General features: G+C 41.7%; 1 protein-coding gene across 3 annotated transcripts in view; it reads left to right on the top strand.

Annotated features, from left to right (window-relative positions):
* Positions 1-18,173, top strand: part of CARMIL1 (capping protein regulator and myosin 1 linker 1) — a 322,541-nt gene that overhangs the window by 301,296 nt on the left and 3,072 nt on the right. The window contains exons 33-37 of one of the 3 annotated variants that reach the window (XM_082637867.1): positions 4,002-4,437; positions 8,062-8,143; positions 9,870-10,073; positions 11,250-11,390; positions 13,672-13,818. In XM_082637867.1, the coding sequence (XP_082493993.1) occupies positions 4,002-4,437; positions 8,062-8,143; positions 9,870-10,073; positions 11,250-11,390; positions 13,672-13,818 (1,010 nt within the window). Of the gene's footprint in view, positions 1-4,001; positions 4,438-8,061; positions 8,144-9,869; positions 10,074-11,249; positions 11,391-13,668; positions 13,819-18,173 lie in introns of all 3 variants that reach the window. The other 2 variants (XM_082637866.1, XM_082637868.1) reach the window with 2 other exon arrangements.

Here is an 18,173-nt window from a genome sequence, read left to right as displayed (position 1 = left end):
GCCTTAGCAGGATGGTGAAGTGGGAATAAGTTAAATTTTTGTGTCCATAGCAGTATAACTTACCTAATGTTATAAGCTTTAGGACCCAATTATTTGTCTTCTTTGACACTTGAAGCTTGGCGTACTAGGGAAAATTCTATTCTCCTCTCCTTCAAGATCCAATGTAAATGTCATTTATTCAAAATAAATGTCATTTATTCTAGTCAGGGGAAAGCCCTGACCATTCCTCCCCCACCTCCCACTCCCCAACCCCCCAAATTAATTGCTGTTTCTCTAGTGCTGAGTCAACCCCCCCCCCATTTTTTTTTCATCCTCTGCACACATCTGTTAGGGCAACATAATCCTTCCAGAGTTTGTTTGGGTTTTAATTTTTTTACAGCGTGGGGAATAGATAGACATATTCTCAGTGCAAAAGATTCAAGCAATACCAACATAAACTGAGCCAAACGGGAAAATCCTTCTTAATGACTGGCTTTCAAGTCTTTTCTTCCCAAAGGATGCTGTTCTTTACAGACAATGCCTGGGTCTTATTGTTCAGTATAACTTCAGTGTCTGACACAGCCCATAATGTATCATCTGCCCTCAGTCACTATTGGTTTAATGAATCAAGACGGTCTTTGGCCTGTATCTGTATAAACAGATAAAACTGCAGGCTCTCCTCTTCCCAAGCTTTGGAAATTGAGTTAGTGGCGAGACCTGTGCTTGTTAGATCTAGGTCATCTGTGGTGTCACTGCCAGTGTGGTGTCCTCTGCCCTTAAAGCTGCCTCCTTCTTTAATAGGCTCTGAATGAAAGTTGGGCAAACTTTATAAGGTGTAAAACCCACTTTCCACAAAGATACTGCTCTAGGAGGATTCTCTTCATGTCCAAGTGCACACATAGAACTAGGTACATCAATTTTTGTCAAATAATGATGGAATCTACTAAAAGTTGTGATTTGTTTTATTTTGTTATATAAAACCAGATCATTGTCAGTTTGTTACGTAGAGGTCTAGGCATAGGTCAGACCATCAAGTTGTATGAAGGAAGTTTGAAAATCAAAGTTGCACATGCTCCTCATAGTTTAAAATGTCAGATGTTCTTCAAGGCTTTTTATTAACAAAAAAAGGCGGGGGCTGTTTCTTTCCCTTTTCCCCAGAGGCAATTAACTCCTGTTCCTTTAGCTGTTTACTTTTGATTTTGCTTCCATATTTCTTTTTTGTTGTTGCTATTTTTTATTTTTCAGTTTTAAATAGTAACCATAACTGGTGGCTTCTTACTATATAGAGGATGATACTTTAGCTCTTATACAGTCTGACCCTTCTGTCCACCAAACGCATGCAGGCAAACTCACACACACACACACACACACACACACACACACACACACACACACACTTTTCCTTTTCCTGCCATCTTATTTAGTTATGTCATAACTGTTGGTTACATCAGTGTTTAATGTTTACTTCATTATAAGCATGTAAATATTCACAGCTGAGTTATACAGTATGGTATGATTACATTTCCTTTCCTATACAACTCTTTTTTTAAAAAATTTTTATTGGGGTATAGTTGCTCTACAATGTTGTATACAGCAGAGTGAATCAGCTATACGTATACATATATCCCCTCCTTTTTGGATTTCCTTCCCATTTAGGTCACCACAGAGCACTGAGTAGAGTTCCCTGTGCTAGGCAGTAGGTTCTCATTAATTATCTATTTTATACATAGTAGTGTGTATATACGTCAATCCCAATCTCCCAATTCACCCTCCCCAACCTCCATGGTGTCCATACGTTTGTTCTCTATGTCTGTGTCTCTATTTCTGCTTTGCAAATAGGTTCATCTGCTATACAACTTTTTATTTTCCCTGGAGTTAACAATTGTCTCCTTTTGCGTTTGCTTAGTTTTCTGTATTCCTATCTCCTAAGTCTCCAGTAAAGGTATACATTTCCTCAAGTCTTCTCAGTTTCATCTTCCTGGGCACATCCTTCACTGCTCTCTGATCGCCCCAGGGTGACCTGTAGGCCTCGTCCCCTGCTGTCCCCCTGGGATGTCCCTTCGCTGTCTGCTGGGGCCTCCCCTCGCTCATTCCTGTGTCTTTCCTGTTTCCTTTGGCCCGGTCGTCGTCTTCCTCATTACTTCACTCTCTTGTTTGGTGCAGCACCTCCTCGGTTTGCTTGCTGAGAAAGGAAGCACGGGAAGTGAGTTTCTGAAATGCATATGTCTTGCATTTTGCTTAATAGTGTGACTAGGTATAGAACTCTAGATTGGAATCCATTTTTCTTTAGAATTTTGAAAACCTGGTCCCAGTATCCTCAAGCTTCTAGTGTTGCTCTAAGAATCCAGTGTCATCTTGAGCCCTGATCCTTTGTTTGTGGCTTGTTCTTTTTTTCCCTCTTCTCAGGAAGCATTTGGGATCTTCTTTCTGCTCCTGGTATATTGACATTTTATGATGATATCCTCTGTGTGGGTTTTTTGATTTTGTTTTGTTGAAACCCATTTGCTAGGCACTAATGAGCCATTTCAATCTGGGAATTTATATTCTTTGGTTCTGGAGTTTTTCGTGAATTATTTCTTTTATAATTTCTTTGCTTCCTTTTTCTCTATATTCTTTTTCTTAAGCTCCCCTTATTGTTTCCTCTATTAATCCACTAGTTTTTTTTTAACTGTTTCTCTTCTATTTCTTCATTCTTTTTCTTAGCCTCCCCCCATCAACTTTCTGTGCAATTTCCTGTCTTCCAACCTTGAGTCTTCCACTTATGCTATCACATTTTTCTATTATTCTTGTTTATGGAGTTTATTAACATGTATACCCCCTGTATACATGGGAGATCCTAAGGAAAACAGTAATTCCCTGAAATGGCCCACACTACCACCTTAAATACCACCTTCAGCTAAAGAAAGAAGAAAGATGGGGTTGGAGACTGTTTGGGGAGGTTATCCTGAACCAGATAAACAAGGGTACGGTCGTTATGCAGGTTTAAGTCCTTGCCTTCTCCACGGATAAATTTCTAGGGATTTAGTGATTCTATTTTTCCTGGTACTGAAAGGAATACACCCTTACAAATGGAGATTTTCCTTAGAAATGTAAATTTCTCTTACAAAAGGGTAACTACTCTGTTTTCAGAGCTTCTCCTGTGTCTGCTGTTCCTTAAAAAATAATCAGCCTCAAATAATCCTGTGCCAAAGAGGCATGTTTTGGGGTGGCACGTTCTGCTCCCCTTCACCTAAAATCCATTTGCTTCAGGGCCTCCCCTACTAATGCTTTAGAGGTCAGCTTTCCCAGATTAAGTCAGTTTTCACTCCTAACTATTTTGGCTTCTGAACTGTTGTTTTTGCCTTTTCTCCCCTCTGGGGCTTATGCCTTTTTTTTTTTTTTTTTTTTTTTTCAATCCCTTACTGGGATTTTCCAGGGACTCGGGAGCTAAACGGGTTATTCATTCATCCTTCCAGCTTTAAGTGAAAGGCAGTGATGATACCTCCCACTCAACCCACATCATTTACACTTTCTCCCCATTCATTTCCTGACAAACCTCTACCAAAGCTTAACTGTCTGCTTTTTCATGTTGTTGCCTCTTTCAGTGGTGTTACATTTAAGCAGGGATCCGGATCTTGGTTTGAGCACTTAGGGCGGAATTTCAGATGTTTTCTAATGACCATGGAAGGATTTTAAGGGCTTAAGGGGAAATCTGGCCCTTTCCAGTGCCCGCCTAATTAAATAAGGCAGTCCGTCACCCACCTATGTCTTGGGTGGAGCCCCCTTTTCTGGAAGTTCTCTAGAGCATTTAAACATAAACTCACCTGTGCTCTCAGTCCTCCCAGTCACATCAGATTCCCATTGTTGATTTGTGTGGATATGATGATATTCAACATTCCTTTCTATTTCCGAAGTCAACTTTTTTTTAAATGCTTCAGAATGGTTGCCGTATAAGCAGCAATCTCCCTATTTCTATTTTGACTGATTCTTGCTGGAGCTTTAATTACAGTAAACCCAACAGGATTTGTTCTTTTGAATCACAGGAGAGGGTCAGCAAGAGGCTCAGAGTCCCATGAGCTCAGTGAAGGAGGAGACGAGAAGAAAAAGCGAGACTTTCGGAAAAGTGGCTTTCTCAACTTAATCAAACCCCGGACCAAACCTGAGCGGTCACCAACAGTCTTGATGACAGAAGAACTCTCCTCTCCAAAGGCAGGAGTCAGAAGTCCAGCTGTGGACACCCCCAGGAAGGACACGAAGCCAGCCGAGCACAATGGCAGTGCTGATCGGGTAGAGGAGATCAAAACACCTGACTCCCTAGAAGAAAGTCAAGGGGAAGACGTGGAGAAGGTGGACCGGAGTGACAGCAAGGGCAGCCCCCAAGGAGGGCGAAGGTACAGGGTCCAAATGATGGGCAGCGGGCTGCTGGCGGAGATGAAGGCCAAGCAGGAGATGAAAGCCAAGGCTGCTTGCTCACTGAAGGTAAGGGAGGAGGGTCTGTTCTGACTTGGTTGCCTTTGTCGTTTTTGTCTCCACTCGGTTTTTATGGGCAAGACAGGTACAGAAAAATAACCTGTGGGTTAAATAAAAATCCGAAAACACGACTTTTTCCTAAAGAACCCGGAACACAGGCCAGAGGGCCTGGTCTTCCCATGTTTTCCTGCTGGCATGAGGGTCACGCTGTCCCGGAGAGCCTCAGCCTGGGAAGGTCAGACAGTGGCTGAAGGTCCACGGGCCTTGTCTCACCTGCTCAGGTGCTCCTGTGCGTGTCACAGAAACATGTGACAGCTGTGCTAGGGACATGCTCCACTCTGGGGAAAGACGGTCTGTTGAATCCAAATGGAGACCTGAGGGTGATTGGAGATAGGAAAGCTGACAGAGGCAAATTATTGAAACCCGATTCCAGTTATATCAAGGGAGATCTATTTTTCAGTTATTTCAGAATTTATGTCCTTTTCCAAACCTGAAAGTTCCTTGCTAAATTCCAGGTTTAAAAGTCAAAGTATTCTGTTAGAATTAATTGAATACTTGACCATTGAGATATGTTGTCTATTGCTATGAAGAAGCACTTTATCATTTAAAAATTGCTGAGTCCCCCCAAAATCTGACTTAATGCATTACTTATTTTTGAACTTTTAAAAATATAAGTTGTGTATTTATTTTTTTTCTCCTTTTACCTCTATTTTTTCCTGCAGCTACTTGAGGATTGTATCCTTATTGTGATCACTAAGATTGATATGTTTAACCCAGGTTTTGGTTTCTGTGCACTATCCTGAGCTCTTTTATGTTTGTAAAACTGGGTTCTCCAATGAAAGGAAAATTGCACATCGATTTTTATTTGAATCAGAGTAAAATAGTTCATCCCAATGAACGCTTGATTTTCAGGAAGTAAATGCTTAACTGTTTACCAGGACATGCAGGGCTGTTTTATATTACTTCTAAACAACTGATTATTTTTTCTTTAAATCCTGCACCCTGCATGATTTCACAGCTGTTCACCGTAGTTCAGCACTGTTATCTAGCAATTTTCTAGGTACACATCCCTCCTCAGTCACTCATTAGCCCGCAGAGGAGGGCTGAGGGGCTGAAACTACACTCTGTTAACATGGGAGGCGTGTTGTGGCCTCACTGGTCAGAATTCTGAACACTGCGACCACATCATCGGTGAGTCACACACCCAAGGAAATGTTTACATTTTAATCTGTTTCATAGACTTTCCTTACAACAAGGGATGTGGTGTTTTCTCTAATGAGCCGTTTATTTTTATCACTGTTTCCATTGATGAATAGCTGCCTTTTGGTAGAAAGATGAGAAGTGTTGGAGGGTTTTTTTTCCAGGTGCTTTGGATTCGATAAATTGGCTCCAAGTGACAAAATTCTTACGGTTTAATTTGTTCAAGACTTATACTAGTGATCTTTGAGCACCATCTAGTGTCTATTAAAACAAGAATAAAAATCCTTAGTATTTAAAATTGGAACCAGTCTAAGGGTGTTCTATCAGAACTATAAAATAATGAGAACGTGTTTTGAAAATTAGTTTTAGAATATTTTCCCCTAAAATTCCATGACTGTGTTCCCTATAAAGTTAGCAACATAAGCACCAGAAGTGAATATACTATGATAAAAAAAATATATATATATTATATATGTGTGTGTATGTATATATATATATAGCCTTCACTTTCCTCTGGAGTAATTCTCTTTACACTACTTACTTTTAATATATGTATTTATTTAAAAATACATATATTTTCACAGAAAGCACTGTGAAAACGAAAGTATGGTATTTATTATTTATTAACAAAGGAGAGTAACAGGTATTGAAAGCTTAGCGGCCACATCTTTTCTTCTGGGGCCACCTCGTCAGCTGCCTGCACTCAGAGACAATTGACATCAGGTTATTTTCATCCTCATTCCGCACAGTCATTTTGGGGATTTATAACTACCTCAGAAAGCCTGGAAGGAAAAAGTGAAAACAACTCCTAGGATTAGATTTTAAATGTAGGCAAATGAGGCGCCCAGGGTATAAAATTTAAGGAGGCCCTTACTCTCAGATGCCAGCCCTGCACTTGCATGAGCCTAAAAGGCAGTTTCCCCTTAAGCAAGGCGCTCAGGGCACAAATTTAACTTCTCTTCATTCCTGGCCCTGTTTAAATACTCCACTTTATCATTTTTATCTGAGCTTGGATACCCACGCCCTTGCCTTCTAAGAAGCTATAAAAGGCTAGGTCAGGCACTCTGATCTCTGCATCTGAGGACCGGTTTGGCCCAGCCTCTAGACGGCTGGGGGAGGGGGGTACTAAAGCGCCCCCTGCTGGTTTCGGCTGGCAGTTCATGGCTAGCCCCTGGCCCTGCGGACCTGCGTCCGGGCTCAGAGGCCTCCACGTGCTGCCCCTGGCACGGGGCTTCCCTTCCTTGGGGTCACTTTTCCATAATGATGTCAAATAACGTGCCGTTCTCGCTGTGGTACTTGTGTACACACTTCCTCTGAGACCTCAGTAACCACCACTAGTGAAAGGGGAACTTCCATAGGCTCGCTGAGAAATTCCTCTGCACTCCTGCCATGCTCCCCGCTCCCTCCTGACACAGCTGGCACTCCCGGCGGATGCGCGGCTGTGGCAGATTGTAATGAGGCAGATCTCAGCTGTGTTTCAGATCATCTCTCCTGTATCATCGGAAACAATTTAAAGCTCGGAACTGGCAGCAGATTATTTGCTTTTTAGGTTTGTCAGAAGCGTGAGTTGAGCAGGAACCGGCAGGCTGAAGCTCGAGCTGCCTTAGGAATCTTTGTGCCTCCTGGTCCACCCGCCCCTCTTATTTTTTTTTTAGACGGGAGGCAGATGTGGGTCATCTCTGCCAATAGGGTTCTCGGGTATCATTGAGCAAACGATAGCCTTTTTTTTTTCATATCTTTTTTGTATCTAAATGCCTCACGCTTTTGTGGACTTCCTGCCCCATAAAGCAGAGGCTGATTCCTCCCTCACCATCTCACCTTCCTTGTCTTTGCCATCATAAACTCCTCCCACCTGCAGATTTAAAAAAAATTAATTCAGACCTATTTATACTTGCCTCCTAAACTACAGATGTGTGTCTAGTGCTTCTACCTCAGTGGCAGGGAAGACCCTGCCCATTTCAGGCTCCTTCCTACCTGTTTTGTACACTGAGGTTGGAAAGGTTTCCACTGCTTTTAGATCAGTGGAACCCAATCTGGAGAGGGCCCTGGAAGCAATTAGAGTTATCAGTGCCCCCATCACGTGGAGCATCAGGGGCTGCAGAGCCCGCCTAGGTGTTCAATCAGAAAAACAGGAGACGTCACCATGCCCACTGGCTCCCTCTGGCCCCACCCCTCTGTACATGGGGAGCATCTTGAGGGAACTGGCCGCACCTTGGACCCCAGAGCCCTGATTGTAAACACAGAACAGAGCATGTCTCCCATGGTTTTGTCCCAGCAGCAGAGCCTCAGGGAGATGGGGAGGTCGGACACAGTCATTTTAATGACAGTAGAGTTAAGGAGCCATTATTTGTTGCCAGTTATTATCTGCTTTGTTCTTTTTCTTACACTTTAAAAAACTATGCACTTTTGGGGCGGGGCACTTGAATTTTTTAGAAACTTGGAAATGATGCCATCTCCCAGGATTCTTCCAGCCTGGCCTTGAGCAGCACAGAACGGTTGGATGGAGGTGGGGCAGGTAAGTCAGGCCATTGCCGTCACCCCCTTAAGAAAAACATGTTCTGATTCCATGCATCAAATGTGATTGACAGAAGGCAAATAAAGATGGAGAGCAAGGATGGGCCTCTGTGTTACATGTTCTCAGCTTTAACCTGAAAGATCACAGCCCTCCACCTGCCCGACACCTCCCACCATAGTAGCCTGGCATCTGGGCAGGGCACCTTTCCCTGTTTCCCAAAGGGAAGAGACTTCATTGAGAAGTCCTCCTAAACTGTGGGCATTTGGAGAGGGGACATGGCTGATGAATTAATTAAATTAAATTAATTAATTATGGAAGTATAATTGACCTACAACACTGTGTTAGTTCCAGGTGCACACCACCGTGATTTGATATTTCTATTACAAAATGATCACCATGATAAGTCAAGTACCATCTGTCACTGTACAAAGTTATACCAAAATCACTGGCTGTATTCCCCATGCTGTACGTTTCATCCCTGTGACTCATTTATTTCGTACCTGGAAGTTTGTACCTCTTAATCTCCCTCACCTAATTTCACTCATCCCTCTACCCATTTCTTCTCTAGAATCCACCTGCTTGTTTTCTGTATCTATGAATCTGTTTCTGTTTTACTGATGTTTTTAAAAATAGGCCATACATGGTATATGGGAGGAGGCCTTTTTAACTGACGTGAGGGGATGCTCTTTTCTTTCAGCTTGAATATTCCTGAATATCCGATTTCCTTTGACCCTCGGACTTTTCAGGTGCAGAAAGCGAGTAAGATACTTTAGATGCAGACTGGAGAGTTACTTGTAAATTGTGCAGAAATTACCTCATTTTACTGTTTGACGTTCTTGTGTTTGGCTATAGCATCTTTATAAGGTAAGAGTTGGACTAAAACTCATATTCAACTGGCTTATCTTTGCCTCTTATCTGGATAATTAAGGCAGCAAAAGCTATGGAGGCGGGGCATGAGCTGATGCTCCTGGAGTGGTTCTCACTAGACTTGAGGTTCTGGGCATCAGCACAGCGCTCCTCTCCCAGGACCAGCAGCCAGACCCCTAACTGATTGTCCTCCAGAATGGAGGCACCTGCAGTTGGTTAGACCTGTACCTTGTGCCAGATCTAAGGAAGATCTGACGGCTTCAAATGGATTGAGGCCTGCTCTCCCCCCTATACACACGTATGGACATGTACCCTATTAAATATGAGGCTTGTCATCTCTGGAATAGTCAAGGGTGATCAGAAGAGCACCACGAAATTCACCATTTTTCTAGCAAGAATTTTTGTCTTTCACCAGCGTGTTTTGATTCTAAAAACATGCTAGAAGAGCATGTTCCTGTTCTAAAATATCTTTGATGACAGATACAGAAAACAAACTAGTGGTTACCAGTGGGGTGAGGGGTGGGAGGAGGGGCAAGATAGGGATTAAGAGGTATAAACTGCTAGGTACTATATAAATAAGATACAGGGCTGTAATGTACAGCACAGGGAATATAGCCAATATTTTATAATAATGTTATATGGAGTATAATCTATAAAAGTATTGAGCCACTATGTTGTACACATGAAACTAATATAATACTGTAAGTCAACTATACTTCAATTAAATAAAATATCTGATGAGAAATGACAAGAAACCATTACAGCAGTTTGCACCAGACTTCTACCTTCAAAGGGCTGGTTTCTTTCACCTTTGATTTTTACAGTAAAGTGCTTTTTGTACTCATTTTCATTTTAAAAGTGCCTAAAGTGCATCCAGAGAACCGCTTCGGTTTGGGAACACCAGAAAAGAACACCAAAGCAGAGCTCAAGGTGGAGGCGGGCTCCAGGTCCCGGAGCATTTCCAGCAGGCCCACCAGCCCGAAGCCCCTCCTGCAGTCCCCCAAACCCAGCCTGCCGGTGCGGCCCACCATCCCGCAGAAACCGAGAACCGCCTCACGGCCTGGTAAGGGTTTTGCTGGTCAGGAAGTGACACCATGACCGGGCCTCCACAGCTGGTTTCCGGGGCGGCTGGTGAACATGGAGGGGGCGTGTGTGTGGGAGGGGCCATGAGAAACCTGCCAGAGTGACAAAGGCTGACGGGTGCCTTCATTCAGCGCTGAGATCACCCACTCAGGGACTGTCCTTGCGCTCAGGGCTACGGCTCAGAGGCAGGATGGATAAAGCAGCCTCATGGGGTGCTGACCCCTTGACAGGGCTCAGTGTAGCTTTCTGAAAGCTGTGTCCTGGTGCTCCGACCCTCCAGAAGGCCACAGTTTAAGGATGAGGGCCACAAATAGGGAATGCAGAAGTTGCTGTGCTTTTAATCCCATAGCCTGTGAAATATTTAGGGTTTCAAACTATGGGCCTGTTTTTGTAAATAACGTGTCATGGGCACACAGCCCCACCGTCTGTGTATACTACAGCCCAGCCCGCACACACACACCAAACTGAGAATTACTTTGCTGGTGATAGAGCAGAGAAAGGAGTGCAATGCAGTTAATCCTTTCAATTAGACTGAAACAGGACAGCCTTTAGCATTAAGAGACGAGAGTTCTAATCCTACCTATTTTGCCATCTTTTTAGCTTAGCAGGTCATTCAGTCTCTCCAGTTGTACAGTGCTCACCACAGTCCTTTCTGGTTCTCAAAGTCCATGATTCTAAGTTATTCTTACTGATCTCAGTATGTGTATGTAGGTATGTGCACCTCCACTCCTGAAAGCGCAAATATATGTTATATACATATGGTGACCACTTTACTGGATTTGACAACAGGTAAAGGCAATGTGTTATAACTATCACGTATTTTAAGAGAAGCAAATAGCCTTTGTGTTTGAGGCAGAGGGAGTATTTATTTCACTTACAGTCTAATTTTCAAATACCAGCTCACTGAAATTCTGAAATTGAAATTCTATCTGCAAGATAAATTCACATCTGCAGATTTTAACTCTTCGTAAGTTTTCATTATTTTTCTCTCTATTGTTTGTTACTTCACTGAGCTATGAAGCTAGTTTTTGGCCAGAAAAATTCTCTGCTGCTTTTAAAAAGATTATTAGTCATTTGTTTTTAAAGATTAACCCAGCTTATACTTAAGGAATCCAGTTTGTGAGACAGGTTGATTCATGTCTTTGTGTCTCCATAGAGGACATCCCAGACTCTCCATCCAGCCCGGATTCCCCTAAAGTCGCTCTTCTTCCACCTGTCCTGAAAAAGGTTCCTTCGGACAAGGAGAGAGAGAGCCAGGGCAGCCCACAGCCCAGTCCCAGGACGTTTCCCCGGGAAGGTAAGACATTTTTTCTCTGAGTGAGCTCTCTGCAAGGAGAGTCATTTCAAGCGGAAGGAATTAATCTTGGACTCAACTTGTATCCTAGAGTTTGTCGGTCAGCTCAGCGTCCCTTGGATTAAATTTTGGAACCAGTGCAGTTCTTTGTTCAGAAACTTGATTCAACATTGTTGGTGACACTGGGTCTTAAAGAAGGACCATATACAGGGAATAAAAGCGTAACGGAGACACTCAGCCCAAAGATCTTTGTAGTAATAATCTCTAGATGCTCTTGAACTGACTCCCGGTGTATTAGAAGTGCACACTCATTGTTTTGTGACTCATTTGGTTGCTCCCTGTAGGTTTCTAGGTCCCATCATTGCTCAGAAGAGCTCCCCCTGGTGGTCAGTCACGTTGCTATGGTTCAGGAGCAGCTCACACAGGCCTGGGAGACGCTGTGGATTGTTAGCTCGCTCAGTCGTGAGGTCAGATGATCCTCATTCTCAGAAGTGTGTAATCTGCATGGATGCTCTCAGGGCATCATGGCACCAGTGTGTGCCTTCTAATTTGCTGAGGTGGGAGCAGAACAAGGTAGTCCCGGGACTTGAATCTCATCTCCCAGAATCAGATCAAATGTCGGTAGCAGTGGAGGCGAGGGGTGTTCGGGGTGTCTTCCGCACCCCACCAGGTCTTTCCCCCACTCCTCCCATTCTGTTCAATGCACAGTTGCCTTTGGGGTTCTGTCCTTCATAAAGTGTAATGTAATTGCCATCTCTAAGCCCCACCTATAAAGAAATTCTAGAGCCATCATCACCCATGTCCAGATAGCTCTCAGTGTGGTTTGGAGTTGCTTGGTTTTATTTTATTGTTTGATGCTCTAGAATTCTTTGACGGCTCTGACATCTTCCTCCCTTGGGCCATTTTCTTTTATTCATGATGGTCTTGGGTTGAAGTTAATAGATAGTGTTTGTGATACGGGGCTTGGTATTACAGCCGCAGCCTTTGGAAGTCTTGGTGTAGGAAGAGGAAACTTTGGTGGTGCCAGGTCAGAGACTGGAGCCAGCGAGTGTCCCTGATAGGCCCACTCACACCACACAGCCCCACCCCTCATTTGCCCATCTTTCTGCAACTGCTGACTTTGCGTCTTTACTTATAAGGAAGCTTTGAAAATGCCTGAGAGAATTTTGTTGGAGAGAAATGGGGAGGCATGGAGGGATGGTAGGGGTAAGTAGGAATGCTCATCTCAGATGGAAGGATTAAAAAGAAAGGGGGAGAAGGTTGAACAAGAAATAATTGCTTAACATTTTTGAAAAATGTTTTCTAAGACGCCTGGCTATATGATCAGACAAGGCCTAGAGTCACCCACCAGCCTCATGAGTAACAGCACGTACCATGGAGCCTCTAGTTAACGAAGTGGGTGAAATACTGGATGCTGCTTGTGTGCCCATTGCTGCTTTGAAAAATTCAGGTGTTCTTTGCCCAGGAACTTAGGAATGAATGAGTTGCTTCTCAGACATTTCATAGCTTCAGGGATAGAGTTTGATTCCCTTCCTCACTACCCCCAGCAGCAAATACTATGGATGGTTTGCAGCCCCATCTTTCCAGCTAAAGACTGTAGAGCTGGGGAGACCATTGCTTTCCCCTCTGGCATCCGGGATAAGTTAATCACCGAGATCATTCTGATGATGTCGCTTGATACTGAAATTGGAGTGAAAATCTAGGTGAGGTCTGAGCACGGTTTGTAAATGTCTGAGGTGGTAATATTTTGACTTCAGTTTATTTTTCAGCTTGTCCACTAAGCTGGCCCAGGAAGGAGAGCCGCTTGTGAGCCCTCTCTTTTTCTTTAGAAAAATGTTCCTGCTGTGCTCATTCCTATTTTCTTGTACATTATTCATGCTGGTTACTTCATTTCCTTGTTCTGTGCCTCCCTTTGGACTAGCGTGCCCAACTCATTTCTGAAACAGGTAAATGGCTGTGATTCTTCTGGATTATTCCATAGTGAATGTGACTTTCGCTAATCCATCTTGGAATCGAAATGGTAATGCGGGGGCCTTTTTATTAGTATCTTCTGGGGGCAGACTCAGCGCTCACCTCATTTTGCACGACATTTCCATAATGTTGGCTGTTGAATTCTGTAGATAACGGTATATCTGTTCAGGACCAACACTGGAGGTTCCTTGAATCTTAAGTGGGGTGGGTAAGCTGATATTTAAGTTTTATATATTAATATTTTTTAATATTAATGTCAACATGATGTTATTTGCTACTACAAAGGGTAAAATGAATCCCTTTTCCTCAGTAGTGCAAAGAGGAGATTATTACAAAAGGCATTCAGATCATGACAGTGGCAAGCCTTCCAGTAGAGGGAAAAGACCTTCAAAACTGTACTCCACCATTGCAGAAGAGGAAGTGAATGCAATTGGGCACAGGAAGTCACAGCCAACAAATGGTTAGAGTCTTCAATTATCATCCCTCACTGTCCCAAAGCTTATGAACTGGCACTAACAAAAACAAACTTTAATTGAGTAACTTCTATCCTGGGACTGGGTCAGGGATTATTCATAAACTGTTATTTTTTTTTTTTTCTAAATGGCAACAGGATGGTCCTTGCATTGGGGGCAAAAAGTATTGACTTAAAAATCTAAATTTAGAAATTCTTATGAGGAGGATCAAGTTACTTTGGAGTATGGTGACTTGTCCTTCCAAATTTCTGTGATCGTGGAGGTTTATTTTTATATTCAGGGTCATGCCTCCTATTCTCTCCCTTTCTCTCTTTACTCTTCTCTTAGATTTCAACTGGGATGAGGTCAGAAATTCTTAGAGTAGCACAGTTTATCCTTTAGAGAATGTTGGTCTAACACCTTACCTTACACTCTTTTAGGGAAGGATGCACGTGATCTTTTAGCGGACATTTCATGACCCTTTAGTAAGAAAGGAAAAGTACCAATTAACTTTTCAACCTCTAGGAACAATTTATACTATTTTACAGCAGTTACTCAATAACTTCTCTCTGCCATTTGACACTGTAGTAAATTCTGTAAAGTTATTTTCAGGTGAGGATAGTCCCAGGAGAGAAAAAGGAGACAGACTTTAAATCAGCTTTCGTCTCCAGTGGGAAATTTTAGAACAAGCACTGCTGATTCAGAGAGGAAATGGCTTTTCTATGACTATTCATCATCTCCCTGGTTAATAACTTTTTATAAATATGACTTGAAAAGTCTTTTAAAGGAAATTTTAATATCATAAAAGAAAAAGAATATAAAATATTCTGATATGTGAAATTTCCTTAAGGGACTTTTTCCCTAAGAAGGCTTTTTTTCTTTCTGTAAAACTTTATCAGAGGTTAACATATGAGTGTCTTGGCTCCAGGGATAAAGTGCCCACAACCCCGCAGTCTAGCCATAACCCCACATCCCTCAGGAGGGCAGGGCACTGGAAGTGACCTTATAATAGGGATAATTTCCCTTTATTTTAAAAGGCTAAACCATTCTGAAACGTTAGCACTTATTGTTGATAAACCTCTCCCACCTTAGAGCTTAGTAGCCCACTGAGTTATGATTTCTCAAGTAGGAACTATTGTCTTTGAGTACTTCCCTCGACAGATTTAAACACAAAAACAACAAAGAAAACACCTACCAGCCCTCCACGAGCAACAGCATTTGGAATCAGCCTTCTTGGCCAGTACTGTTGGATGAGCCACGTACTCTGACTTGCCTGGTGGCCCGGCACACACTAGCCACATGACAGGGTGGAGTTAAGGACATGCCCACCACATAAAGTGAAGTCCGTAGTCTGTAGATACGCATGGAACATTCTGTTTGGGCCGAGTAGCACTTGCCCTAGAGGAAACCAACCAACTTAGTCCTTCACTATTAAAGTACTTCCTTTGTGGTAGGTGTGTTCATAGACACACAATTACAGTAACTCTTTTCCCTGCAAGAGATTTTCTAAGAAAATCTGTTGTCTTCAAGTCACAGAAAAATTACATAAATGAACACCTAAGACACTTACTTTATGAAGAGAGAGAATTAATTCTTAGAGTATATTAAATCAGAAGCTCTATCTCTATATAGTGCCTCTTTTGATAAGGACACTCAAGGTTACATAGATGTTTCTAGATTTTGGAAATTTACATTTGAACTATTGCATCAGTTGACTCATATCACTTGTTAGTAACAAAGCACCACTTGATACAAAGTAATGTTCCTTCTTCAAGAGGTCACTAGAGCACTTTATACAACACACAGACAAGGAGCCCGCCTGCCAGTACCACATGGATCAGCCAGCGAGGCTTTGAGTTAGAGTAGAAATAAGAGGAAGCCAGAGATAAGCCAAATCCTAGAAAGGCAAGAAATTCTGTGTCTCTCTGATTTTTTCATGACCTCTTTGGCTTAAAATTCTCATTGTGATGGGCTGCATCATATTTTGATGGAATTAAATAGGACCATCTTGATTTGCTTTGCTGCCTTGATTTCTTGAACTATGGACAGGAAACCAAAAATGTAATTTTTACAGGAGCTTCAATTAAAGTAATTTTATGTATAATATTTTAATCCTGTTTTGTTAGTGCCGATTCCCAGCACTTGTCTTCACCCCTGAGAACGGCGTAGCAGTCTTTCTGAATAGTTTCCTGGTTAACAAATAGCATTCAGCAGAGCAATTCTATTAAACCGCAGTGTGTACTTTAAGTGTTTTAAGAACAGCTTTGTTTATGCTAATAGCTTTCCTATTTTCCTAAATCATGTATCCGTGAAACAGAGGCTATTGTTCTCAAAGCATGCTACCTATTTTTATCATGATTATTCTGTTTGAATTGTGTGGCTATTTTAATATTGATGTGACAGGTAAAATGCTTACTTTCTTTTCCTGGAAGTACTTGTAACTGCCTCAAGCGATATGAATTTCATAGCATTTCCTCTCTACGTTTAATCATAAGCTCTGAGGTGTTCATTAGAGTATGTCCTATTTTCTTGAAGAAAATAGTTGGTTTTGGCTTTGTATGCATTGTAATGCATTCTCTTTGTACAGGCCACCTTATTGTGAGATTCCTTTTACATATATCACTTTCTTCTTCCATAATTCAACCTATAGCCAAAACCTTGGCTGCGGCTTATTGTCTGTAAGCAACTGCTCTGTCCCCCAGTTTTCACCAGATCTGGGTTCTACTACCCCTACGTGAATTCTTCAAAAGAAATTTAATGGTTGGTTGGCACTTTGGGCCCTTGCCAGAGAGTATTAAAAAACCAGGGCCGACTGCTGAGTAGTATTTTAAGGTCATCATAATGTTTTCTCCTGGGAAATATGGAGGTCAGTGGAGCTTAAAATGACGAAAAGCTCAAATTTTTATATGAATCTCTATTTCTGAATTTATATGCACATTTCAGAAGCTTTAAAATTAGCATATATATGTATTTGCATATATATATATATATATATATATATATATATATATATATATATACGTAAAATCAGATCATCTTCAAGAATGACAGATTTCACATTTGAGCCTCTCTGGGCCAATTATCGCCACTGTAGACAGGATATGAATATACATGGAGTGTCTCTGTTGAACACATTGCCTGTTTACTTACTCAAGTATCTTTTATAATTTTAATGGTACCTGGAATGGTAATAAATATGTGTATAGACACATATATAGAGATGCTCCAGCACTTTAATGCTTGACTTATACAGTATATTGAAAAACTTAGATTGTTTTACTACACTTCTTTAATGTAAGAATTCACACATTAAAGCAGGCTGCCTCAGATTCCTCTGAATTAGTAGAGAGTCTAAATTCAGAAATATTGAACCTACTTCAAATAATTGTAATTAACATCCTACTCACATGCAATCAAATAATGCTGCCTAAAGGCTGGAAAACAAACTTGACAAAGAACGTGCCCCCTACAAAGTTGTTTGCACTAGTGATCTGGACGAATACTGTGTGCTTTGGCTTCCAAACTCAAAGTTAGTTGTGCAACTACTTCCTTGATCTCACCATGCCTCAGTTTTCCTATCCAAGAAAGGTGCCTGCCTATGATACAAAGAAAATGTCAGCCTGGTACTAGACTGATTGTCACATTCACAATTGGTAGAGTTAAATCAATGACAGTGAATATTTTTAGAATAAATTTTTAGATAATGGCACCGCCCTAGTGAAGTGCTGTGACAGTCCCCCAGAAAGAGCATGTTGTTATTCCTCTCAGTGACTGTCGGACAAATTAAAATTTTTCCTTTCACGACTGGTACCATGTCAGAAACCAGCCTGTTAACTTGCCCCCCGCCATCCCTGGAGGACTCAAAAACTAGTGTCACTCGGATGGAGGCTAAAGGACAATCTTACTTTTTGCAGGGAAGATGCCTGTGTTGGATTTCTCTCAGTTTCGCTTAGCCCTGGTCCAGGTTCTCGGTTTTTATCTGTGACAGAAACATATTTGATTGCATGAATTTCTCCATTTTTAGAGAGTAGTCTGATGTCATATCATGTAACATCAGTTAGACCTGGGATTTCAAGGAAGCCTAAAATATTGGGAAGGATGAAAAGTTTTAATCTAAGAAAAAAAGCTAATATGTTTGCTCTGAAGACAAATGAGCAATGTATCACCATACTTATTTCTTCCTTAGAGCTTGTAGTGTTGGAAATTTTTGAGTAATACTTATTTCAGTTTTAAAATGAATGAATAAAATTTCCTAGCAGTTTTCACTAGTAATGCTCTACTTTGAGGTTAGATTATTTATTGCACAGTATTTCAAGATGAAAATATTATAAATTTTCTCTATTAACTCCTGTTCATAATACAC

This window comes from Mesoplodon mirus (assembly GCF_964341445.2).
Source record: "Mesoplodon mirus genome assembly, chromosome: 12".
Lineage (NCBI taxonomy): Eukaryota > Metazoa > Chordata > Mammalia > Artiodactyla > Ziphiidae > Mesoplodon > Mesoplodon mirus.
Note: the sequence above shows the minus strand (reverse complement) of the source record. Positions and strands in the feature narration are given on the sequence as shown.